General features: G+C 38.1%; 1 protein-coding gene across 1 annotated transcript in view; it reads left to right on the top strand.

The window, feature by feature from the left end:
• Positions 1–27,319, top strand: part of TENM2 (teneurin transmembrane protein 2) — a 960,873-nt gene that overhangs the window by 71,161 nt on the left and 862,393 nt on the right. Inside the window, exon 2 of the mRNA XM_057729532.1 lies at positions 4,875–5,150. Within this exon, the coding sequence (XP_057585515.1) occupies positions 4,875–5,150 (276 nt within the window). The remainder of the gene's footprint in view (positions 1–4,874; positions 5,151–27,319) is intronic.

Here is a 27,319-nt window from a genome sequence, read left to right as displayed (position 1 = left end):
ATGAGAAGAGATAAGTAGTAAGCAGGTCGGGATAGGTGGGGATTAATTTCATAAGTGATCACTGTTGGCTATTTTCATGTTACAGCAACTTTTGCTTCCCCGTGTGAAATTTCTTCTCTTAAACTCAGGGGACTCACATAGTAAACATTTAGATAATAGAAGTTTTCTCTATTGTACCCCACCCCATTACTACAGTTAAGTTTTCTCGTCCTGCCCTCGTAGTAAAAATCTGTTCAAATGCTGACATTTTCAGTGCTATTTGTATTCGCTGGTATTACCATGACATGATAATTCCGACTTAGCGACATATGTGCTTTTCCTACTTAAAGGTTATTTCAAAGTGTGAGAAGCTGGTAAAAACTTTGAAAATAAAGCCAGGATCACAGTGCACTGACATATCCTTCCTTAGGATTGTTTCCCCAAATAAAATTAGTTGGTCAAATGATGACTCTGATATCTACTGCAAAAATTTTCTCTAAAAAAGTTTCAGAAAGGATCTGGGTCATGCAATGAGATTATGATTAAAAGAAAATAACTTAAAGCAAAAGAGACTTATCAGTGGAGTTATTTTTAAAGACTTATGTTCCGCTGTCCTGATCACGGTCACCTTACAGTTTTTAGGCATTGCTGTTCTCTCATGTCAATATTTAGACATTGATAACACCTGAAATTATAATAAAAATCCATGATATAAGTATCATAGATTCTGCGTAATCATTCATCTGTAAAAATATTGACTCTGGCCATGACAGTGTAATGCGGGGCAACATTAAGCAGTGTATTGGCAACAGTCATAAAACACATACCTGAGATGGAAGGAGGTGGAGACGTTGTCCACACCCACTTTAATGATATAGCAAAGTTGGAGGCAGATAGAGGGTGAATATGTATTCTGTGACTATTGAAATATTGTGCCTCTTTTTATCTTTCTGCAAGATAGTAAAGAAGGAATGAAATGTTGACTGCTTTCCACTAGAAACTTTAGCTTGGAGAATCACACAATGACTAGTTTCTCTCTTCTATTCAAAGCTGCCATGGAGCTTAATAAAGACATAATTATACAAGATGAATTAGAGCCAAATCAGTCTTCCATCAATGAGCAAAGTAAGTGTAAAACAATAAGTTGACATAGTATTAACGTTCCCCCATACTATTTACACGCTAAGCAGAGTGGTATAACATGAGGACTTCGTGCTCGGAGCCAAAATACATGAAAAATGTTTGTCTGAAATAAATTCACATAGAGGAGTGTTTGGGAAACTGAGTGTGGTAAGAGCAGCCTGAAGGGGACATGATAACTTCTCCGTGGAGTAAACTCCCAGTCCCTCGTGTCTTCTGCTGGGTGAGCACCTGGTGGGCAGGCTGTGACAGGACGAAGGGTTGGACCACTGGATGACCTTGCGTGGTTCCCTGTCCCTTTTCTACATAGTATCCATCACTGTATAGATGTGATTCTCTGATTAATGCCCCTTTCCCGATTAGACTGTAAATGTCATAGACTGTATTTTTATACCTCTCCCTGTTACATCCCCAATGCCTAGCACGGCACTAGCAACAATAAATATTGGTTGAATGATTTAATAAATGATAGACCGGTCTTTCCTTTCTACAGCGTCTATGGCTCCAGCTTCATATGTTAAGCCAGCAGAATCGGGGAAGGCTTGGTCTAAAATCTGTCCCAGGTACTTAGAGTGAGGTTTCTCTCCTATGAGTTAGTTGAGGACAGAAAGGTACCAAACTAGGAATTGTGGGGAATGCGTAACATTGGGGAAGTGTGGTCCTAGTGGAAGATGGAGCTGAGGGGTTTAGAAGGGACTATTTTTGAAGAAACAATTCTGGTTTTAGAGAACAACCTGCCTTTCTGTAAGTGTGAACTTATTTAACTTTTTCTGTGAATTTGGTATAATACCTCTCATTTTCTTTACAATGTTGCTGTTTGCAGCATCAGGTTTGTAAGCTTGCAGTTGAAATTCTTCAAGTACACTTTTTTCTTTTCTAACATTGTGGCTACTTGAAAAAAATGTATGCAAATTTTCACTGATATATGAAGATATCAAGTTTGTTTTAACAGAAAAATGTTTTTATTTCTTACCATCAAGTAAATGTCATAATCAAAGAAGGGGCACTGCATTTATTCCACGGCTCCCCATCCCCTAGGTTCCCTGTCCGTGACTTCTAGTACCCTGGTTGAAGAGCACGTGGGCTGCTCAGAAAGCTGAGGCTTCCTTTGTTCACACGGCTGTTTCTCTTTCCTGAGGTCTTTGAAGCTAGTTGCAGATAATGAGATGTGAGAAAACCATCAGGAAAGTTGCCTTAATACACACACACTCCATTTCAAGTGGAGTCATAGGGCTCAAAATTCCCACATGTGGAATAAAAATATGTATGTTTTAGTTTGCGTTGTTTACCTTCATTGGAGGAAAAGGAAGCAGTGTATCTCATGACCATCCAGCATGAACGTGAGCTCTAAAGACAAGATAGGAGAATGCTCACATGAAATGACTTTTTCTTTTCGAATGACTGAAGAATGAGAGAAGCAACAATAGAAAAGTGTTAAAATATCAGACATATATGAACTCAATACCTTTAGCTTTACAGACTACTGAAACTGAAACATACATTTTAGTGTACAATTAGAAGACAATACCTAATTGCCAAAGATGCAAACTGGAAGAGAATACATTCGGTAGAGAATTTCAGACAGCATCATGAACCTGTGCCCAGGGGAGAAACACTTAGAACTGCACTGATTGGCGGTGAGGACATCCCTCTTCACTGCACAGGTAGTAGAACGTGACCCCACCCCCGCAGAATTGTTTGCTTGAGTTAGCTTTCCAATGAACAGGTTTCACTTTCCAGAGACAATTATATACAGGGTTGGATTTGATTCCACTTACACAGCGAAATAAGGCTGTGGAAGATCATTGTGCAGTAAAGAAAGGAAAGGAAAGCCTCAAAATAAAAATACTTGTGTCTATCACAAATTAACATCATACAAGGTTAACATAAACAGTTATTTGGGGCTTTTTAGAAATAAAATCTGAGAAATGTTATGTACATAGATGATCACAGTGTTAATTATATCACGACTTTGGAGACGAGTGGCTCTAATGTAATCAATATAGAGAGAGTGAGTAAACCCACGGCTCTGGTGTTATTCAGAAGATTTTCTTCACTTACAGCATGCAAGTGCATTTCTTCATTACACTTTTTTTCACTGTCCACAAATTGGGTAAAAACAAAAACATAAGATTTACATGTCAGTAAATACAGTGGACCACGTGAATCCGTCTAATCTGCAGTGAAACCTTAAAATGTCTTTTTAAGAAGATGAATATTGAAGCACACAAATAGAGCATTCACTGTGCAAAAATGTTGCAGATTGGTTTTTGATTGAGACCATTTGACACTGTAGAGCGAGCCTAGGCTTGGGGTCCACAGATGTAGAGGTGGTTCGTGGATCCGCCGCTTGCCCAGGTGTGACCTTAGAGACAGTATTTAGCCTCCCTATGAAGTGGTTAACACCTAAACTGCTGTGCTTTTATGAGGTTTAAATGAGATAGTCTATCAGAGTATCTGGCCCCATGCCCAACGCATGGTAGCATAGACGTGTACAATAAATGCCTATTTTCTTCTGCTTCCCCTCAAATGACGGGCCCACCCCTGCACTCCCCACATGTGCACACATTCACTGTCATTGGTAAAACACACTTGTGGTTTTAAATTGTGTTAGCAAAAAGAAATTGTTTGATATCATTTAGAAACAATATCATATGATATCACTTATCTGTGGAATATAATTTTAAAATGATACAAATGAACTTATTTACAAAACAGAAACAGACCATAGATCTTGAAATCAAACTTATGGTTACCAAAGGGGAAATGTTGGGGTCAAGTGATAAATTAGGAGATTGGGACTAATATGTACACACTGCTATATATAATGTATATTATATGTGTATATATATATATATATATATGATTCACTTTGCTGTACACCTGAAACTAACACAACATTGTAAATCAACTATACTCCAATAACAATAAAAAATAAATAAATATGGACTGACTCCATCCCTAGGATGCTAATTAAAGTAACACCTTACCTATACTTACAAATAAATAAGTAAATAAGTAAATACAAACTTGGGTGTATATATTATCACATATGAAACACAGTGATTCTGAAAGGAATTTAAGAGATTAATACCCAGATTTTACAGACGAGAAAACTGGGGCTCAAGTTGTTAACAGACTTGCCACAATGAGACTTACCAGTGGAAAGCTAGGACTGGTCCCCAGGTCTCCTGGCCACCACTCCCATTTATTGGAGGATTAAGCTTCTTTGACATGAAGACAGACTGCTCAAGGATCAGATCCAGGTTTTGCTACAGTCTAGATGTGTAATCTTGGGTAAGTCACTTAAGTTCTCTGTTCCTCAGTTTCCTTATTGATAGAATGATTCCAGTAATATTATCATCATAAAGTTGTAAAATTTGTAAATTAAGATAAAAGAATAAAAGATGCCTAGAGCTAAGCAAGTGCTTGGTATATATTAGCTCTTCTTATAAATCCAGGGTTTTTTCAGCTACGTAGTGCTACCTAGACAACAGTAAATGCTTAAAATTTTTTGAAATAAAATCTGAGCATTCTGTCCTAGGATTAAAATTACTCTTAGATGTTTACTTTTTTGTTGCCGTAGTTCTCGAATATGCCCCCATGTCCTAAATACTCTTACCTAGCTGCATACTGTGGCAAATCTGGTCTATTTTTTGAATAGGAAAATGTCTGTCTGCTTTTTGTAAGAATAAATTTGAAGTTTGAAAGCATTTCACAAATTTTAATCGGTCTCTTTGTTGCTGTCACCCTAGGAACTAACTTCACCCTTGCGGAACTGGGAATCTGTGAGCCCTCCCCGCACCGAAGTGGCTACTGTTCCGACATGGGGATCCTTCACCAGGGCTACTCTCTGAGCACAGGGTCTGACGCCGACTCCGATACAGAGGGAGGGATGTCTCCGGAACATGCCATCAGATTGTGGGGGAGAGGGATAAAGTCCAGGCGCAGTTCCGGCCTGTCCAGCCGTGAAAACTCAGCCCTTACCTTGACTGATTCTGACAACGAAAATAAGTCAGATGATGAGAACGGTAGGCCTGCTTCTTAAATTTTTTTTAATGTTCTGGGTACTGCACAAGATGGGGCCTGGGATGTTTTTGTTTTTTAATAAAGAGGCGTGTAAAACCATTCATTTTCTTTTAAATCGACCTTGTCTACCCACGCTGAGCTGGGGAAAAATAAGCCAGCAAACCTGGAACACACAAGAAATGAGGAGAGAATTCTAAAATCACATTTTGATGATAACACACTATTCAGGCATCGTCAGTTGGTCTTATTAGCAAGTAAATTACATTGCAAAAGAAGCAACTTGATAAACTATGACCTATACCTAGAAAATGTCCTCTCTCCACAAGTTTCTAGGTCTTTGTATTGATTTCCCCTTCCCAGTAAATGGCAAACCGGGTTATTTTTTTTTCATGAAGATCTCTTAAGAATCCTACCTTATCTTAGACTTTCATTTCCAGACGGCAATGCCTCATATCCGTATTGAAGATCAAACTTGGAACAGATGCTCTGGAGTTTAATAATGACAAATAGGAAGAGACTTGTCTTCAAAAAAGTATTCTCTTCGATGTTTACTTTTCTCCTTGGTACCAATGTAGGTTAATGGCTTCCCACACCTTCTATCACAAATCACTATTGCTTTATCCCTCAGCTTTGTAGATGGGTTTTAATGAAACTTTGAAAATTAAATGCTTCCGATCATTAAGCAGTAAATATAGGGAAGCCCAAGCAAGTCATTAAAGAGATAAGGTGCTTATTTGTGGCTTTCTTAGCAACTCAGAACAGTGCTGAGTCCAAAACATTTTTTAAAAGATAGATTGCATTAGGTACGGTGGATTTATGGAGAAAACATCAAATGCTGTGCGGTTTGTTATGAATATATTGTGTGTTTGCTAAAAGAATTACCATTAAAATGTTTACAAATAGATCAGTTAAGAAGGCTTCTATAAATATTATAAACCTCTACTAGAGCAGCTCTAAGTGTTTTCTTGCATTAAAAAAAAAAGAAAGAAATTTGCAGGCAGACAGCTTGTTGTAAATGCAGAAGCATACCTAAATATCATTTAATCTCCAAACCATGTTGAAAATACATCATTTCCTGGGTAAGTCGCGTATATTCAAAAAGATGTCACTATGTTGCATTTAAATTTATGTTTAATTCTGAAATAATTTATTCTACAGTGGGGATAAGGGGATGTGTCTTACTTACGCCTCAGTTCATGTAGCTAATCAAGGTGTACTCTCAAGGAAAAATCAGCACTTGACTCCTTTTGAATGTTAACAAAATTCTGACACTTGGCACATTCAACACTCTAAGGGTGCTTATTTGATAGGAAATTACTTTTAGAAGTTTTCATAAAGGCATACATTGAATCCATTTAGTGATGTACTTTTTCAACTTCAGTGTGTGTCAGATACTATTTAAATGGAGGCAGTTTGATTACCTAATAAATAAAATCACTTGTAATCCAAGAACTTACGGCACATCCTAAACAAGGTATTTTAGCAAATGTTCCCTGGTTGGAATTCCCGCTGGTCTCATGGGAACCATCTATAAAGAATTATTTCCACATATTTCTAGAATTTGCAGCCTCTCTTTTTTAAGCTATATACATCTTAAAAACTCAACTAATAAGGGGAGGTTTCCAGTGAAGCAAAGGGAGCAAAAGTACTTGCCTTGAATTTACCTACAACTGTTAGGGATGAGGGAATTTCATAAGTAAAGATGTATTTGGTAGACCGATGGTAGTTCCTTTTTTTCCATATCCTTTGAAACATTATATTCGACCAGTTTTCACCTTGGGGGACTCCCTGTGTGCTGACAGGAAATAAACCCTTAGATACAGCATGACGATTTTCCCCTGTATGCAAGTTCTAATACAGTCAGACTTGCATGAAGAACTTAATGTACTTAGAACCAGGAAGCAATTCTTTTGTTCCTGCGTCTGAAAGAACATGAAAGGCATTCTGAAGCCAGAGTTCAAGCTTAGGTGATAGATGGTTATTTAAAAAGGGACAGAGGGAATGTTTCCTTTTCTCTTTTTTAATATTTTCAGTATTTTGCAGATTCCAAAGATGTACGTAATGCATGCTCTGTTCTCCTCGGGGGCCAGAAATGAAAATAAGAAATTGTACACATCACATCATAAACTCTTTAACCAAATAAAAAGTGAGATGTGAGCTACTTTGCAGACTGAGGTGTTAACGTCAGTCAACTTCTTGCTCTTTCTTTTTGACAAATTCTGTTTAGCTCACACACACACACACACACAAAATCGATGTGTTCTCACCTCGCTGATTTTATGAAGTTTGGGAATGTATTATCATATAGATTGACAGTTGCCCCACTGGTTCCACACCACAGCATGGACACTTACCAAGCCATCATTAATTTCTCACACTCATACCCCGCCATGGCTTCCTCCGTAATAAACACTCTGTCCTTCAGAACCAAATCAATAACCTTTTAGGTATGCCTCTCTTGAAGAGGAGGTAATGAGAATCTACGCTTTGAGAAAGAAGGCCTCCAATTCCATTTTAGATTTTAAGGATGTGTGGCCACGGAATGAATCTTTTCTTTGTATCCCATATATTTTTATTTCATTTTTTATGGTGGAATCTTGGGGTATAGAGATTTTCGTAGTGCTTATTTAAAATTTCCCTTAAAAAATTCCTATTGTGGTTTTGCTAAGACAGATCTCAAAAATCAGCTTCGCTTTCTGTAACAGAAAACATGGATCCAACCTTCAAACTCATGTAATAAAAATCCCCGACTGCCAGCAGTTCTTTGTACATGCTGCTGTGACAAAAATGACCTGCTAGTAACTTGAAAGTCCCATCATACCAAATATACAGATGAATTTGTCCTTCTTCTTTTTTTGCCCAGTGTAGATTCTTCAGGGTTATCACCACTCACAGCTCTGCATCGTATACGTTCTCCATGGCCACCAAATTAATATTGTGTGGGCTTGGATTGCTTTAAACCGATAAAACTCTCGTGTTCAGGTTATTTTATCAGGTTCTTTAACTCGATCTTTACGCTAACGATGGCTTAGCTAGAAATGGCAGTGTGAGTGGCAAACAGCGAGGCCAAGTTTTTGCAGCTGTGAAATTTGACTGCCTCTATAGAAAGGGCTTTCCCAGTGACTCTAAATTAGAATCATTCCTTTTTTGGGTAATAAATGTCCCACTTAAAATATGTCCTCTCCGAGGCCCTTTTTATCACCTGAGTTATGGAGAAAATGGGGCAGTCACTAATACACAAGAATAACTAATTGCCTCCTTAAACATGCGAAATAGCACACACTGTAAAAAAAAAAATCTGGTCTACGTACTTTTGACTCCCTTAGGCAGTTTCTTCACCTTGGAGACTTAAAAATATCCTTGAGGTTTTTTTTTTTTAAAGCATAATTCTAGTTTCAGTTATTTCATTGGAAATCCAGAAAGAAAGGGAAAAGAAAGAAAAGACAAAGAAAATAAGCTTGGCTATGAAATAGGAAGCCAGAAATTACAGAAAATGAAATCTGACCTCGGATGAAGCTTTAAGAAAAGTATCCTTCCTTTGCCCAGTTTGTTTCCACCCAAGGTAAATAAGGACAATGTTCATTTTCATCTGTTGTCAATTGGGAAATTTATAATTCTCCTAATGTACTTTGAGGCTGAAAATATAAATGTTGGGTTAATTCCATTACATTTCATAAAATGCATTTATAAAGCAAGCTGGCTCTTGGCACATAATGGATTTGTATAAAGTGTGTAGTGTGGAACCCACATGCTTTTAGAGTGTGAATCCTTGGAAGAGGTCTGTAGTGTTCCTCTCTCCTTGGGAGAACTTGGGCACACCCAGGTAGTCACTGCAGGTGCACTGAGACATGGGGCTTGAACTCAGGTAGAAGGAAGGAGTTCCCTTAGTACCAGGGACAGTGTCTGTGATTGTTACCTCCAATCACATCGCGTGCTTTTTGTTCCGGGGGTTGATTTTCTTAAGCCTTCCTTCTTTCTCTTCAAAAAGCAGCTCCTCAGTAAATTTTACATTAGAGTGCCCTGTACGTAAACACACCCAAGACCTGCCAGTGGATTTCTATTTCTGCCCTACTCTATTCCTCTTACATATTCTTAAATTTATTTTGTATTTTATAATCCACTCTACTCCTTTCTTCACCCCCAACCCACATGTAAAAATTATAGAGAATGCCCAGGACAGGTATAAAAACTTACTGTAAGTACCAGAAGATGAAAGCCAACAGCTCATAAGTTTTGCTCTTCGGGAGAGCAAAAATGGTTAGAGTAAGAGCAGTTAAAGAGGTAGCTACAAAATAATAGAGTAATATTTGTACTTTTGCTGTTGATATGTGGATGATTTTTTTTCAGCCGAATTTTATGGGGAAAAAACTTCCATGGTAGCTGAAGAAAATGTTGCCGCAATCCCTTAAAACACACGCGCGCGCGCACACACACACACACACACACACACACACACACACATTTTAATCCCTTTTGGATGACCATTATTTCAAATTGTGTTTCTAACCTTTATCTTTTTTCTCATAGTTGCAAATTTGAAAAAGTAACATTTATAAAGCAGAATATGAAATGAGTTATCATGGATAGAAAAAAGTGAAGGACATGAGAACCAAATGTCACAGGTTCTTAGTGTTGTCTCTTCCTAAATGCAAGGATGATTTGATTTTAAGAACTCTGGTCCAGTTCCCTGCAAGTCCACATACTAGAGGCTATAGGGGCACCTTATCTTACAAAAAGCTCTTCAGGGGAGTCCTAAATATATGATTATCACTGTGTTAAAATACAGCTGACAATAATATAAAACCAGAGGCAAAATTTAGGCATATCACATTGTCACATGGCATGATACAGAAGCAAGAAGCAAAAGAATTGGTATTTTGCAAATGCATCTAAATGGGACTTCAGAGATTCAGGTTTTTAGCAAATTAAGCAATGCTTGCATAACTTTAAAGTAGAACAGAGTACTTGAAGGAGTGTAAGAGTATGTGTCTGATTTCGAGGACTGCATGTTCCAGATTATAAACTTTAGTGGCATGGTTTTTTGTTATTTATATATTTCTTTCTTTCCTTTGGTGGTTTCTTTCATGTTTGTTAATGCTCCCAGGGGCTATCAAGCGATGGCTCCATTCAATAAATACAATAAATGAAATGAAGCATTAAGTCTTACTTTTGGCAAGGGCAGCCTGATTATTACACGTGTAATCTCCAGGCCTTCGGGGAGACATTGGGCTTGGTGGATAATCATTTGCTTTCAGGCTGCCGAGTTTCTGATCTCTATACTTTCACTTCAGTTAAGAGCAAAGGCAGTAACTGGGTGAGAGGCACCATGGTCTTGTCGGTTCACGATTGGAAGCCTCTTAACTCAAAAGGAAACTCTTAACTTTTTTTGCTTATTGTTTGGTCACTTTTTTGTTTAGTTGTTGTTTGTTTAAATTAAATTTAAAGTTGGGGGAGAGATGTATTCAAGTATTAAGGGCATTTTATTTACAAGTTAAAGCTAAGGAAGTCGATAGTATATCTTTTCATTTTCTTTTTGTTTTAAATTTATTTATTATCTATTAGCTGCTTTGGGTCTTTGTTGCTATGCGCAGGCTTTCTTTAGTTGCAGCAAGCGTGGGCTACTCTTAATTGCAGTGTGCAGGCTTCTCATTGCAGTGGCTTCTCTTGTTGCAGAGTGTGGGCTCTAGGCACTCGAGCTTCAGTACTGGTGTGCACGGGCTCAATAGTTGTGGCTCATGGGCTCTGTAGAGCAGGCTCAGTAGTTGTGGCACATGGGCTTAGTTGCTCTGCAGCATGTGGGATCTTCCCGGACCAGGGATGGGACCCATGTCCGCTGCATTGGCAGGTGGATTCTTAACCACTGCACCACCAGGGAAGCCCGATCGTATACATTTTCTACACACAACTGCATCAGGATGAATTGCTCAGAACTTAAAATCACACTAGAAAGGATATGAGAAGTGCGTATGAAAAGTAATGAGACATTTCAGTTACCCATTCTGAAACTGGGACGTGTGAGTGGAAGAGGAAAATTTCAAGTGATAGATTTGTAAATAAAACAGAAATTGCAGATATGTACCTGTTATGTCTATATACTTATACACAAATGTAAAAATGTTACTGGTGATGTAATGTTGAGTATTGTTCGGTACTAGCTGAAGGAACTGCCTAGAAAATTGTCCTTTCACGGTTTCCCTAAACTCATTTTGAGGAATGTTAAAGGAGTAGAAGGTAGAGGTAGGTGAGTCACAGAATAGTCGTCAACAGCAGAGGTGATGAGCCTAATCCAGCCTGTGCGTTATTTCCTTTAGTCAATGCAGTGTTTAAAACATTGTACATTACTAACCAACATTTAAAGAAGGGGAGATCTCATGTTAGAAATGTTTATTTCTGACTTCTCTTGCAATGTACAAGATCCAGTAACATGTGTCCACGTGTCCTCTGGACAAACAGGCGTAGAAGCAGTAACCATAGCAGTTCTAGACCAGCCCATGTCATCTGGTTCCCCTGTGCTCCCTCCAGGCTACTCCTCTCAGTTAAGGTCTGCCTTAGCCTTTGTAGGCTCTTGCATGACCAACCTCGACCTTACATACAAACTTTAGGGAAATCAGAATTCATAAAAAGGTAGAAAGAAAGCTAGAAAGCAGCAATTGTAGCTTAATGTAACATGTGTTTAACAGAGTGATGTTACTTCTTTTTTGTAACTTTGGCTCATCTGTAAAATGGATTTAATTTTGTCGTACCAAATTTCGAAAATACTTTAAAGGGGTTCTGATAAAATTAAATCAAATGAAAATCGGTTTAGTTTGGACATTCATAAAGTAATTGTATGTGTGGGCCGGGGGAGAATAAGTGAGTGATATGCCTTCCCTGTCTTCTGAAGTAGGTGCCCTGAAGTACTGAACAATTAGAGTTCAGAATCTTTCATTTTAACATATATATTTAAGTTATTTTAATGTAAAAGTTTCTAGATAGACTTTTAGGAAATAGATGGAGGGAGAACCTACTTTAGAAACTTTAGCTACTTCAGCGGATTAAGGAAAACAGGCTTTTCAGGAGGAAGTCATCTAAAGAGGAGGAAAAACGACTCAGTACTATGTTCAGTTTTGATCAGGCAAGTCGTTTCTGGAGTCTGTAACGATGAACTGAAAAACAATAAAGGCTAGAAGAGGAAAATGCAGTAATATTTGAGGACCTCCAGCACCCCAAGAGAGAAAGACTGGGAGGCATGTTGGGTAATGCTGAGTTGGGAAAAAGTGAGTCAGAAATGGTGCTCCGTAAACTGAGAAATATTCATCTACAAGGGGTTAAGCAGGATGCCCAAGGATCACTCAGGGACAGCTCAGAGTCACGGTGTAATATACGCCCAGTTCTCTTTGTATCCCAAGGATATGTGTGAAGGAGAGAAGGTAATTGAAATACAAGCATGTTTACTAATGGAAGGGACTGAAATATTTGAGTTGGCATTCTTTGGAACCTCCATTCTTAGAGGTGTATACGGGCCTGAGGGGGGTAGAAAAATGACCCTATAGCAATACTATTTCTGCTTGTGTTAAACATAAGAAAGGAGGGCATGGATTTACAAAGAGAGAGCTAGGTACAAAAGAAGATTCAGGAAATATTTCTTTATAGTGTATTTTATGCAAGAAATACACTGTCACGCATTCACTGATCCAACAGGATCCTTGAATATTTTTTTAAGAAAATTGGTATTTGGAAGGTAATGCACACTGGTTTAAAATGCATATTTTAATGCAGACAATGTATATAATGCTGATAAAACTATGTTTTCTATTTTATTTAATATTGACAAAAAATAAGTAATCATAGATGAGGAGACACTTCAGTTTGGAGGATCCTCATTTTACTGCTGAGAAAACGTGAAGGAGCGGCTGCTGGATGCTCAGCTTTATACACAGCTGTTGTGTGTCTCTGTGTGTGTCCGGTTGTGTGTGCGTGGAAGGGAGTTCAGTTGTGAGGAGGGATGTTATGGAGAGGATAGACATCAGGAGATAGAAATTGATCCAATTCCAGGGAAATTGTATCATAAGGGTGTTTATGAAAATGCCGGAATGAGTCCTGTAGATGTTTTGTAGTGTATAGTTTTAGGAGAAGGAGAAAAGAGAGATCTGTGCTGACCTTCTTTTTACTTGAACCCTGTTGGTCATCTTTAAGGCCTCAAGCCACTGTTCCAAGTATACTCTTCCATCCGTGAGGATCAGAATGCATGTTACAGGGCCCACTTTCTCTCAATTCCTGCATAAGAACTCTTGCCTCTTGGCAACCCTGGAGCCGTTTGAGTTGTCAGAGAAATGAGACGTGATTTTGTGGGGAGGCTGATTTATTTGCAGCATAAAATAGAGTCTTCTCTGTCTCTCCTCGCTTCCCAACCCTGATCTCTTCCCCGGAGACTGTACCCCCTTCCCATGCCTGCCTCTAGCAGTGATCACCCCCTCAGTGAGCTAATTTCTTTATTCTTTCATTCACCCCTCTTGTTAACATTGGTGGGATCACGTTTCCACAATGTGATAGGAATGTCATGATTCACTGGGTTGCTGAAAAAAATTAAAGCTTTTATTTAAATGTAGTTCCCTTTTAACGTATCCTTTCAATGTTCTATTTTTGAGTAATTTTTTACAGTGCATATAATGTATTAGTATGTGTTCACACCCCCACACACGTATGATAGATGACATAAAGGCAGAAATGGATGTATTGGAAGGATGTCCAAAATGTTTATGTTGATATAGGTATATTACAAAATGTTAAGTGACTGTTGTTTTAGACGTGTTATTTCCCAGGAGATGAAATCTAAGCAGCAGTCTCTCTTAGGAATATTTGGATAATCCATCATTATCTTGTGGCAACCTAACAGATTGTCTTCCTTGTTGTTCAGAGCTATCTGTACCGATCATACCTTACTTTGTTGATACAATTCCTATTTTCTTCTCTCAATTCACTCAGTCAACTTTAAGTTCTTTTATGGATAGATAACAATATTTACTTTGCTGTTTATTGAAGAAAGCAAGCACCGCTGTACGTTTATAGAGAAATGCCTGTCTCTTCTCAATAGAGAAATAAGAATATAAACATTGTATACATTAGCCGAGTGGTATAGTAGGGGCAGCTTTAAGGAGATAGTTTTAATTAGGTGGTAAATAAGGGTTAGAGCTTATATAAGTGGTAATGAGCTAATGGATATTCCAAATGAAAGAAAACCAGTGTGGATGATGGTTGGGGAATGAGGAGATGTTGCAAAGATGATGATTTTTTTAGGAACATTGCCTTCCCCAAAATTCCAACTCAAGTCAGACTAATGGGAACATGATGATTTCACTGGACAGCAGTAGATAAGTAACAATAGAGGCGTAGGAACCAGAGGACCAAGAGCTTTGAGTTATGGTCTGACCAAGAAGAATCAGAGAACAACTGAACGTTTATCTGAGCAGGAACAGTAATGTTTTAGGAAACATCTGGTTAAAGCACGCACACACACACACACACACACACACACACACACACACACATGTTTGGACAGAAAGGTAAAAAAATTAGAAGCAGTGATATCAGAGAGAAAAGCTGTAATCTAGGTAGGAGGACCCAAGGAATCTCAGGAATACAGAGAGTCATGCTTCTTGGCATTTCAATAGGAAAAATTAAGCCCTGATTAGCATATGAACGCTGAATATTTGTAACTAAAATATGAAAATTTGGAAAACATCTAATTCGAAGCTCATAGAGTCCAGGCCTTACAGAGCAATCTATTATACTTACACATATAGTACAGTATTACAACAGCCAGACTCCAGTGTTTATTACTTTTTAATCACATGGTTAAATAATAGAATAGCATCAAATTTGCTACGTTCAAGGAAGACAGGTCATAATATTATTTTTAAAAGAACAGTTAGTGTGTTGTAGGTGAACATTGGCTAGAACTACTCCAGGTTGGTTAATAGTTTCTTGAGGATAATTTCTGTTTCTGTATTTTATATGTTCTATATTTCTTGTTGCTCTTCTGAAGTCATAATCTCACGTAATTTATTTAAGTTCTTCCATAACTGTGTTATGTGTCCCTTTTCATCCCCAATCCTTTATATTTTTATCTGTCATTTTTTTAAAAAAAATCAGGCTTGAAAGAGATATAATTATTTTTTTCTTTCAAGCGTCTGTCTTTGTACTTTTCTCTAGTTTTTTCTTTTACATTAAGTTCATTTTCATAATTCTTTTGTTTTAATTTTTGGAGTATATTTTGTTGTTTTTTTAGCATTTTAAGATGAGTATTACGTTTTGAAAGAACTTTCAATTTTTTTTAGTAAAAGCAGATACATTTGCCGGGTCCCACAGGATTTGATCCAAAGCGTATCCTCTTCATTACTTTCTAAAGAGTCTCAGCCACCAGGACTCTCCAAATAAAATGGAATCCTAATGCTACCAATTTTTACTTTAGTACTAATAATTGCTCAAAAAAGGCCAATTTTTTTTGTTAATTGTTTATAATGTCCAAAGTGAGATATGTAATATATATAATATTAACATACATTAATACCTAATATATGTATATAAATATACATATGTGTAAACTAGGGACTGATACAAAGTATATCTAAAATATATGAAAATATGCATGTGTGTGTATCACACACACACACACACACACACATATAGAGAAGCTTGAAAATGAAAAAAAATCATCACCAGAAATAACTATGGTTAATATTTTGGTGAATATTTTTTGCAGTCTGTATGCTGTGTGTATATGTGTGTATGCAGTGTAAATATGTGAACAGAATTGGCATTATGTTGGGTTTTTTTTTCCAGTAAATCTATCTTAAAGTTTTTTCAATGGCACTGAATATTTTCTGCAATAGTTAAGGGGTTCATAGAACTTTTGTAGCATGAGACATTTCCTCAATTTTCTTTCAGTGGACACATTTTATTTTAGAAGCAATAAAAGATATGATGGATAAAATTCTTGTAGCTAAATTCCTGTGCACATCGCTAATTCTTTTCTTATGATAAATTCCTAGAAGATTTAGTACATACATGGTTCTGTAGAATGATGGTCCTTTTCAAACAATTTCTTTATAGGAACATTCACCCTCACACCAGCACTGTGTGCAAATCACCTGACACTCACACTTGTGCTCAGAAGTCACTGAAAACCATCTTAATATTTTTCCTAATTATCGATGAAAATATTTTTATTATTTGTTTGAATGCAAGTAAGGCTGAGGAACTAATCATATGTTTATTGTCTATTTGTATTTCTTATTTTATTATTTATATGTCCCCTCCAGGTGAGAAGATGTTGGAATTATTCTTCTCATTTTTTAGTTTGTACTAACTTTTTACACTGACTACAGTGTTCCCAGAGTAGGTCCTGTGGTGATTTGTTATTTCTACCGATGGTTTAAAATGTTCATATATAGGTGTGAAAATCATTTGGCTGCATTCTCAAAATCATATGATGTATTCTCTGTGGAATATAAATTAGAAATATATATATAATAGAAATATATGTACACACACACACACACAAACACACACACACACACACACACACACTTAATCTATCAGGCCTGAAGGCTGGAAAACCATTTTAAAAGGTTGTATTAACCAAAGAAGAAAAGCTAGCTCTGAGTAGGGTAGGGAATTTTTTTTCCTTATTAGATATTTCAGCTGTTTCTCAGAATGTAGGACTTCACTTCAGATTGTTAATTTGTAACAAACCAAGGATAGAATTGCATTCCACATGATAAAAGGAAATTCACAACTGCTAAGACAATCTGCAAGGCACCTTGGGGAGACAGAATCAAGTAAATGATGTATTAAATATTCTTAAAACTTCCTCTATCTCTGGTGCCTTTGATTCCAGGAGGGTAGTAATCATAAACACAGTGGTACTCCAGCTATTGGTATTTTTACAGAATAGGTAGTTCTGCATGCAAGATAAATATCTCAGTACATAAAGAAATACTCTGAAAATAATCATGGGGAGGCAATTACTGTTATAATAAGCTATGGCTCTGCTAATATAGAGTGTTGCTTAATAATTGATGTTACAGGGAAGAAAAGGTAGAAAAAGTTCTGTATTCCGGGGCATCCCTTAGTACATTCAGAATGGAAAAGACCCTAGTGAAATGCAGAACAATTAAGAGAACACAGGCTGTCTTCCACTTCCGCTGATACACATTTATGGCTACAAACAACAAGGCACATCGGGAAGGCAGGAAGTATACAAATCAACTTAATCTGTCCCTCTGTGGTATTTCAGGCCCTCCACAATATAGTCCAATTTTATGTTTTTAGCCCTTGCTCCCACGTCTCCTCTAAATATATTTTCAGCTCCAGCCCAACTGGACTACTTATTTTTTCCAGAGCAGACTCTTTCCTCCGGTGTCTTTGTTTGTCCTCTACCTTTTACTTTCTTTGTTATCCCCAAACCTGCCCATCTATCACATTTCCATACATCATCAAAGAATTATTTAAGATGCTAAGTCCTCTGTGAAACTGTTTTGCTCCCTTTAACTAAATATGAATTTTCACTCCTTTGAATTCCTTAGCATTTTATTTATCCATTTGTTTTGAATCTAAGGGGAAATGGTATAGACTTCATCAAGTCAGAGAAGTAAATGATTTGAGATGTATTTTGGAAATAGAATATATAGAACTTGTTGCTGGTTTGAGTGTAGGTGCTGATGGAAAAGAGCTATCAAGAATCGCTCACTTTAGTAAAAGGGATTCCTGATTACTAAGATGGGACATATTTGGAAAGGATAGGATTTTGGAGCTGAACCAGAGTTTCATTTTGGACATCGTTAAGTAACATAAGACGTCCAAGTGGAAACGTAGCGTGGATAGTTGTGTAATTATTAAGAATGGAACTTAGAGGAGAGGTCTGAACTGAACCTCAATATGAGATTCAACAGTATGACAGTGGTCTCTTTGTATATATCCATGGAAGAAGATGAGCTACACAAGGAGAAAGGCAGAGAAGGAAGGGTAAAGGGCCAGGAGCAAACTCTGAATAGCACTTACATGTTGAGTAGAGAAGGATCACTCAAAAGAAACTGAAAACATTCTGGCTTATACATAGTAATTTCATGTTCATTCTTGCTTCTCTGATTTTCATTAAGGCTCCTAATGGCTTCCAGTTTTGGCATGGCTGTGTAATCTCTCAATCCAAATTTTCTATTTCTTTTCTCCTCATGGCTCAGCTCTTTCAATCAAAGGAGGCAAAACTGGATGTTATGCACTACATGGAAAGAGAAAAATATATAAATTTTAATTAAAATTTAAAAATATATTAATTATTTTCCTGGACTAGGAACATAAATAAGTGAGATAGGCTTCTCATATGACTGATTAACTGCTCTCCAGAATAATTTCAAAATACATTGGGCAATGAGTGGCAACAATATTTAACTATAAATTTTTACAGCATTCAAAATATTTATTGATCACCTATTATCCATTATGCTTAGGACATATCAGTGAACAAGCTAGGAAATGATCCCTACCCTCTTGGAATTTAAATTCTACTTGGAGAGATAGACAATGAAAAATGAACAGAGGTAAAGGAAGGGAGGGAGGAAAGAAGGGAGAGAAGAAGAGAAAGGGAAGAGAAGAGAAGGAAAGGGAAGGAAGGAAAAGGAAGCAAGGAAGGAAAAGGAAGCAAGGGAGGAAAAGATGGAGGGAGAGAGGGAAGAAAGACAGGAAGAGGAAAGAAAGAAAAAATCTATGCTAGAATGTGATAAATACTATGGGAAAAAACATAGAGAATAAAGGTAGTTGGGAGTATGTGCCTGTGGTTTTGTAATATTAAATGGGTGTGTTGGAGAAGGCTTCATTGAAAAGCTGACATTCAAACAAACAGAACGTAAAGGAGGCAAAGAAATTAGCTGTCAAAGGGAATTGACTATGCAGCTTTCTGGGTCTGTGGCTTCCTAGGCAGGTGGAAGAGAGAGTGCAGAGATTTTCAATGCAGGATTGTTCATGGTATATTCAAGGAAGTCAGTGCGATTGCAGCAGAATGCAAATTGGGAATAATAAAAGGACATAAGGACAGAGAAATAAAGGTGGAGCCAGGTAATGTAGGGTATCATAGATAATTTAAAACTGTGGTCTTTATTCTGAGGGAAATACATATCCATGCTGAGTTTTGAGCATAAGAGTGTCATAATCTGACTTCCAATTTAAAAATATCACTATTATATTTAAAATAGAGTGAAAGAGGCAAGAGTGGGGAGACCAGTTAGGAGGCTATTGGAGTAACCAAGACAAGAGATGATAGTGTCTAGGAGCAATGACTGTGGTGATAAATGGTCTGATTTTCAGCATATCTTGAAGGCAGAGGTAGTAGTATTTCTAGGTGTACTGGCCAATATGTTGGTGAAAAAGAGGTGTCAGAGATGACTCTCAAGTCCTTTGCCTATTTTCTAATCAGGTTTTCTGTATTTTGCTATTGAATTTTAGGAATTCTTTGTATGTTTTGGACATTACCCCTTATCAGATACAGTGTAAGATTTGCAAATATTATCTCCCATTCCAGAGATTGCCTTTTCATTCTGTTGATAGTCCCTTTGCTGTGCAGAAGCTTTTTAGTTTGATGTAATCCTGCTTGTCTAGTTTTGCTTTGGTTGCATGTGCTTTTGTTATCAGATCCAGGAAATAATTGCAGACACTAATGTCATGTTTTCCTCTATGCTTTCTTCTAGTAGTTTTACAGTTTCAGATCTTATCTTTAAATCTTTAATCCGTTTTAGGTTGAATTTTCTGTATGGTGCAAGATAAGTGTTCCGTTTCATTCTTTTGCATGTGCATATCCATTTACCCAACACTATTTGTTGAAGAGACTATACTTTCCCCATTGTGTATTTTTGGCACCCTTGTCAAAGATCAGTTGACTGCATTTGCATGAGTTTATTTCTGGGCTCTCTGTTCTGTCTCATTGGTCTATATGGCTGTCTTTATACAAGTGCCATACTGTTTTAATTGCTATGGCTTTATAGTATATTTTGAAAGCAGGAAATGTGATGCCTCCAGCTTTGTTCTTATTTCTCAAGATCACTTTGGCTATTTGGTGTCCTTTGTTGTTTCATATGAAATTTAGGAGTGTTTTTCTATTTCTTTAAAAAATTGTCACTGAGATTTTGAGTGGGATTGCATTGAATTTGTAGATTGCTTTGGGTAGTATGGATATTTTAACAATATTAAATCTTTCAGTCCAGGAACATGGACTGTCTTGCCATTTGTTTGTGTCTTATTTAATTTCTTTCATCAAAATTATGTAGTTTTAAGCATAAAAATCTTTTATCTACTTGGTTACGTATATTCTCAGGTATTTTATTCTTTTTGATACTATTATAAATGGAATTATTTTATTTCCTTTTCATATAGATTGCTGTTAGTATGAGAAATGCAACTGGTTTTTATATGTTGGTTGTGTGTCCTGCAGCTTTACTGAGTTCATTTTTTATTTCTACCATTTTTTTGTAGAATCTTTACGATTTTATACACATAAGATCATGTTATCTGCAAACAGATTATTTTACTTCTACCTTTTCAATCTGGATGCCTTTATTTCTTTTTCTTACCTAATTGCTCTGGCTAGCACTTCCAGTACTATGTAAAATGGAAGTGGTGAAACTGGGCATTCTTGCTTTGTTACTAATCTTAAAGGAAAAGCTTTTGGTTTCTCCATATAATATATTCAAATAGCCAAGAACTATATGAAAAAATGCTCAACATCACTAATAAGAAAGTGCAGATCAAAATCACAGTGAGAGGGACTTCGCTGGTGGTGCAGTGGTTAGGAATCCACCTGCCAATGCAGGGGACGTGGGTTTGATCTCTGGGCCGGAAAGGTCCCACATGCAGCAGAGAAACTAAGCCCATGCATCACAACTACTGAGCCTATGCTCTGAGCCCACAAGGCACAACTACTGAGCCCACGTGCCACAACTACTGAAGCCTGTGTGCCTAGAGCCCGTGCTCTACAACAAGAGAAGCCAGTGCAATGAGAAGCCCACACACCACAATGAAGAGTAGCCCCTGCTCACCACAGCTAGAGAAAGCCCGTGCACAGCAACAAAGACTCAACATAGCCAATAAAATAATTAATTAATTTTAAAAATTGCAATGAGATATCATCTCATACCTGTTAAAATGACAATTATATATTAAAAAAGGATAAAAAGAAAAGAGAAAAAGATGATGCCAAGACTTTGGCTTGAGCAACTGGAGGTATCATTTTGTCCCAACTGAAATAGTAAATTCAATCAACTAAAACCGAGGTGGAACACATTTTGGAGTGGAAAATGGTTAAAGACTGAATGTGGCAACATTAATAGAGAACAGGGTGATAAGAACTAAAGACACAAATAGAGACAACAATTTCCGTGAGCTCTGCTGCAACTCAAAGGAGGGGAGTCAAGAGAAGTCTTTTTTTTTTTAATAAGAAGGAACTGTATATTCGTGTGACGGGTGAGAATGACCCAATAGAGAAGAAAAGACCAATTGATGATAAAGGAGAGAATGGGAGCTCTTTCACAAGTACGGGAGGATGGGAAGTTCACCTGTGGTAAAGAGAGATGGCAGATTATGGCAGGTGGGTAGGCATGTGATGGAATCCTGTAGAATTTCTGCACTGTTTGTTTTCTCAGTGATGTGTGAACTGTGGTCATCAGCTGAGAGAGAGGATGGAGGAGGAGGTGTTAGATTTTAAAGAGAGAAAAGTGAAAATAAATTACTAGTAGAATGAAGACAGTACCATTTACTACTCTTCATGGCTAGGTGTGCATGTGGGCATGTCTGTGTGTGTGTAGTATATTTGTCCACATTCTACTAACATGCCCAGGCACAAAAGGCACAAAGTTGGTAGAGTTTGACTTAATTAGGGCTGTGATTTTACAAAGCCAGTACCAAACACCATAAAGCAATAGAGGGGTATGTGAGTACAAGGACTCATCACAGTAATCATAATGATTCACCATGAGAGTTAAGCTAAGTAAGGATGATAATGAGAACATCACGGAGTATGAGATGATCATAAAGTCAATTGATCGGAGGAGCAGATGGGTGCCCAAAGACTAATGGGGTCAGGGTATGAGAGAGCTACAAAAGTAAGCAGTGCTAATTAGAAAGTGAGTTACGTGAAATTGAGATTAAGGAAGAGTTGTTGTTATCAACAATGACAAGATATGACCATGAGCATGAGTAGCTGAGGCTGGATCAAAGACAAGAAGGGTGGCAAAGCAGTTCACATAAATGGAAGTGAAAGTATTGGAAGAATTACCTATGTGTGTGCTGAAATAGCCACCACTGTAGACAAGAGGGGTGCTAAGTGAGTGATAGAGAGCTGAGTTAAAGTCATCCTGAAAGAAGGAGGAATGACAGCAAGAGGGAGATATGGAGCCATTGAATGAGAGGTAATGTGTGTTATAATCAGATGACAAGAGGCTCGAAGCTGAGAACATGTACGAAGCATTGAGGGAACACGGTCTACCAGAGACTAGGAGCAACATGCCCCTTTTCACATCTTCAATCCGAATGGTTTGAAGGCACAGGGAGGGAAAACTGCCACCAATTGAGCACAATCTGGGAGAAGCAGAATCCTAGAAAGAGTAGGATTTCTATTGGAGCAAGAACGTGCAGTGTGCATTTGGAGATATGGTTGAGATTTTTCTTCGTGATAAAGTGCATAATAAGGATTTAAAATGGACAGTGAAGGCAAGGCTTTGGGTGGTAAATGATACGAAGAGATGGATCTCTGGACCCCTATGGAACTTAACCCCTGGTGATGGGTTAGAAGAACTGGGAGGGCTGTGGTTTAATCTTGGTGTGCAGATATACTGTTGATCCTGGAGAAATATCCTCAATCTATTTCTCTCATTTAAGGCAGTGATCACCTGGTGATGCTAGAGAAAACATGGAGTCATCTTTTACTTTAAAGAAATGGTTGTCCTTGGGGAGGCAGGAGGGAACAGATCCTTTATAATGTTTCCTATTCAAGTATAAAGAAGGAAGAATCATTTTCTAATAAGAATCTTAATACTGTAAGAAATCTTGATGACAGGGACATCTTGTTCATACATGATTCTACATTGTCTAGCACATTGCTTGTCAGATGAGCCACAAAGCTGTGATAGGGAGAATAGGAAAGAAGGCAAGAAATGAAATAAGGAAAGAGAAAGGACCATAGAAAGGCAAGCTCAAAAGGATGAAAGATGAGGAAATATTCCTCAGTAAAATTGCAGTCCACTTTATAAAGCAAAGTATGCAACCCAGGAAAGATAGATTTTGTTCATTAAGAATCTAACTTGGCTTGAGTGTATGTGTGTCCACGGTTTAATGCAGCGGTCCCCAAAGTTTCTGGCACCAGAGACCGGGTTTGTGGAAGGCAGTTTTTCCACAGACGGGGGGAGAATGGTCCAGGCAGTAATGCGAGCAATGGGGAGCAGCAGACGAAGCTTCGCTGGCTCGCCTGCCTCCTGCTGTGCGGCCTGGTTCCTAACAGGCCCCGAACCAGTACCGGTCTGCAGACAGGGGGTTGGGGACCCCTGGTTTAATGTAAAACTGAAGCTTCTCATTTTGAAGAGGAATAATCCAGTGACTTAAGAAACCAATGAGCTAGGAGTACAGGAAGTGATAGGAAGAGCATTCCATACCTTCTAAAAAATAAATGTGGATTGTATAATAGGGCGCAAAAGAGTGTTCCTGCGGAAATAGTAGGTTGAGACAGGTGGATGACTATACTTTGAAGGCACAGTAATGACAGCTTGATCTTGTATACTTTTTTTTTGCTTTCCAGAAATATGTATCAAATATTGTATCAAATGTGTATCAATTATATGATCAAATGTGTATCAAAAATGTTGGCACCCAAACATGACTCTGGATCACTTGCTAGGGTCCATTAGGTGGGCAGAGTTCAAAGATTTCTATCACTGTCTCCTCTAGGAAAACTCTGGCTATATCCATGACCGTGACTTCATTCAGCTTTCAGTTTATTTCTGTTAAAATAAGATATTATGAAGAAAATGCGAGAACTATATACACTCCATGTTGCATGTTAATAATGGTATGACATCTTAATGGGAGAGGCTGGAGGGTTTAGGAGAAAAAGTCTGGAGACCTAGGTTCTTGTCCAAGCTCTGCCACTAACTAGCTGTATGACTGAGGACAACAGACCTAATCTCACTAGGGGTCAGTAGGTCATGATACGAACACGTTGAGGGCCGGGTAGCATGGCTAGTAAGTGTTAGAGTCAGATAGACTCTCTGTGCTGACCGTGGAGTCAGATAAACAAGGCTTTGAGCCCCAGCTCTGTCCTTTATCAGCCATAATGACCTTTCTTTTTTACCATTAAGCTCTCAAAACCCTTGTGTCTTCTTCTGTAAAATGGGGATAATGCTTGTGCCTCTCCTTTATTTTCGGGATTATCAAATGAAATGAGATCTATCAAGCTGTTCGCAAACTGCTGGACACATGGTAAAATACTCCATGCATAGTATTGATTATTTTTGTACTACTGTTTTAAAAATAATTTTCTTTGTTGCCATATGTAATCAATTTAGACTGCTTTTAATGTTTCTAGATTTATCACATGCAAGTGATTCAACATGATTTCTGGTGTCTCCCTCTTAACCCTTGGCTGTCGGGTCCTTGGGCAGAATTGTAAATCCCCATGCTTGTATTGATCCTGCAGTAAAGGCAGTGGGGATTAGATCATTTCCACTGAGAGTGGCCATCCCCCTTTTCTGGGAACCTGTCATAAGGGGGAGGTCTGCCCTGTATATCAAAAAGATTCTAAAAGGTGATTTCATTTGGGTCTTCATTTTGTTCTTGAAGGCAAGGGAGTTAAATATTAATTAAGGAGTCTAATCCGGCAGATACAGAGATGGAAGCATCTCAGACTCACAGAGTTTGTGATTAAAGGAGCTGGGAAGGGGTTGAAGCCAACACTGAGCCAGAATAAGCAGAGTGAGGTGCAGAGCGAGAGATGCAGGAGGAGATCAAAATATGCAAGAAGCCCAATCACAGTCTGCAGTACAGAAGGCCTTTAACTACAGGAGAACACTGCAGTCTCACTCATTCTGAACACAAGTCATCAAACATTTATTGACTATCTACTACATGCTGGGAACTGGAAACACAAAGATAAATTTCACATAATCCTTGCCCTCAAGTAACTCACATCCTAGCAGGAAGAAAGAGACCTAAATGGTGAGGGGAGGTAGAATAGCACAGTAATTAAGCATATTTCTTTGAAATGAGATTGTCTGCATTTAAAGCTCTGTTCTGCCACTTCCTAGCCTTTGGGACATGGAACATGACTTCATCTCTTTGAGCCTGAATTTTTTCATTGGTAAAATGGAAGAACCTACCCATGGATTTGTTGTGAAGAGTAAATGAGTAACATGTTGAAATGGGCTTAATGCAATACCTACTATCTTACATAGGCAACAAGACATATTATTATAGGCAATAATACATTACTGTTACACAGTGAAATTTTATACAAAGAAGTTACTGTTTTGGCTGGGCTTTGAAGCTAGAGGAAGATTGGTCCAGGTAGGAAAGAGAATAGAGGACATCTGGAGCTGAGGAGACAACAGAATCCAGAGCTGTGAGTTTGTTGTTATAGTGGGAGAATAAAGAATGATCTCATAATAGAGAAAAGAGCAATCTCTCAGGGGTGGGGAGAAATGGGAAGTGAACAAAGGGAAGGCTGGAAAGTTCACTCTGGGCCAGCTTTTGGAAAAGTTAGAATTGCATGGCAAAATGCTTTGACTTAACCATATAAGCAAGTGGGGGCTGCTAAAGGTTATTAACAAAGGAGTGACTTGATTCGATTTGCATCTTAGAAAAATTGTTCTCAATGTGAAATCTATATTGGGGGAAGGAGGACTTGGACCAGAAAGAAGAATTAGAAGCCCAAGAGTCCATAGTGGGCCCTTCTGGGTCAGTGAGCGTGATGGGAAGGGATGCAGGAGAGGCAGGTTTCAGAGGCAGCTTGACAGTGGCTTGCAGCTGACTAGCGTGGGCAAGGCTGGGTTCATAGGGAAAGGGCAGATTCAAGAGGACTACAACTAGGATGACTAAGTTAGAAGAAAGTCAGTAAATGAGACAGAGGCAAGGAAGAGGAGAAAATCTGGCAGGGTAACAAGTTCAGTTTTGGAGAATATTGAATATAGATTTTCTTGGGGTTCTGTATGAAGCTATTAAATAGGCACTTGGAAATGCTTTAGTGAACATAAGGCAGAATGTGAACCTGGGAACACAGATAAGGAAACTCTCACCCACAGGTTTTAAGTGGGGCCATCTGAGGGGTCGGATGGCTGGGACAGGGGATGTACAGTGATCAGGACCAAGGACAGGATCCTAGAAATGCTGCTTTTTAAAGGGCAGTCCAAGGAAGATGAATCAGCAAAGTCGATGGAGAACAGATACTCAGAGAAAAGAGGGGTAAATCTGTCCTCCTCCTGGAAGTAGAGATTATCAAAAAGAGCAAGGTCAATGATGCCAAAGTGTTTAATTAGGATGAAAAATGAGGAGAGGCCTTTAGGTTTGACATTGATAACATTTGATGGAGCGTTTTGAAGTGAGGCTGTTGCAGGTGCTTGATTAAAATGGAGAGGAGGGTGAAAAGAAAAGGAAAGCAGAGAGCAGGCATGACATCCCATACTTCTGTAAAGACCTTGTATTCCCTGTACTAATGTTTCATATACAGAAGATGATTTAACCATGCCTCTTGCTGTGTGTATTTTGTAGTTTTCAGCTTAAAGGAGTGATACTAAATGACAATTTTCATCAGATTCTGTCCAAGTGGACCTTGGCCTAGAGCAAAGATACTTAGGGAGGGGGCAGATGTGTGGAATGACTCAAATTTGAACCCTAGGAATGACATTTGCTGAGAATTGTGGACAGTCAGTAAGTGTCTCATAACTTATCTAGTTTGGGGCATTATTATAAAACAAGAGGTCTCGAATTTTTTAAAAAGAGGGAGTATAAAGTGTTCTGAAGAAAAGGCTAATATGTTTAACTGAAAAATGTAGCTTCTCTGCAGGCTTAATCAGTGAATTTTAATCAGAGCCACTGACCTCGGTGCGGTAGTTATATGGTTATTCAAAAGTTGCATCAGATTTGAGATGAGAGATAGGCTTCT

This window comes from Hippopotamus amphibius, chromosome 1, assembly GCF_030028045.1.
Source record: "Hippopotamus amphibius kiboko isolate mHipAmp2 chromosome 1, mHipAmp2.hap2, whole genome shotgun sequence".
NCBI lineage: Eukaryota > Metazoa > Chordata > Mammalia > Artiodactyla > Hippopotamidae > Hippopotamus > Hippopotamus amphibius.
The sequence above is the reverse complement of the archived record's forward strand: the minus strand, read 5'-3'. Positions and strand labels throughout refer to the sequence as shown.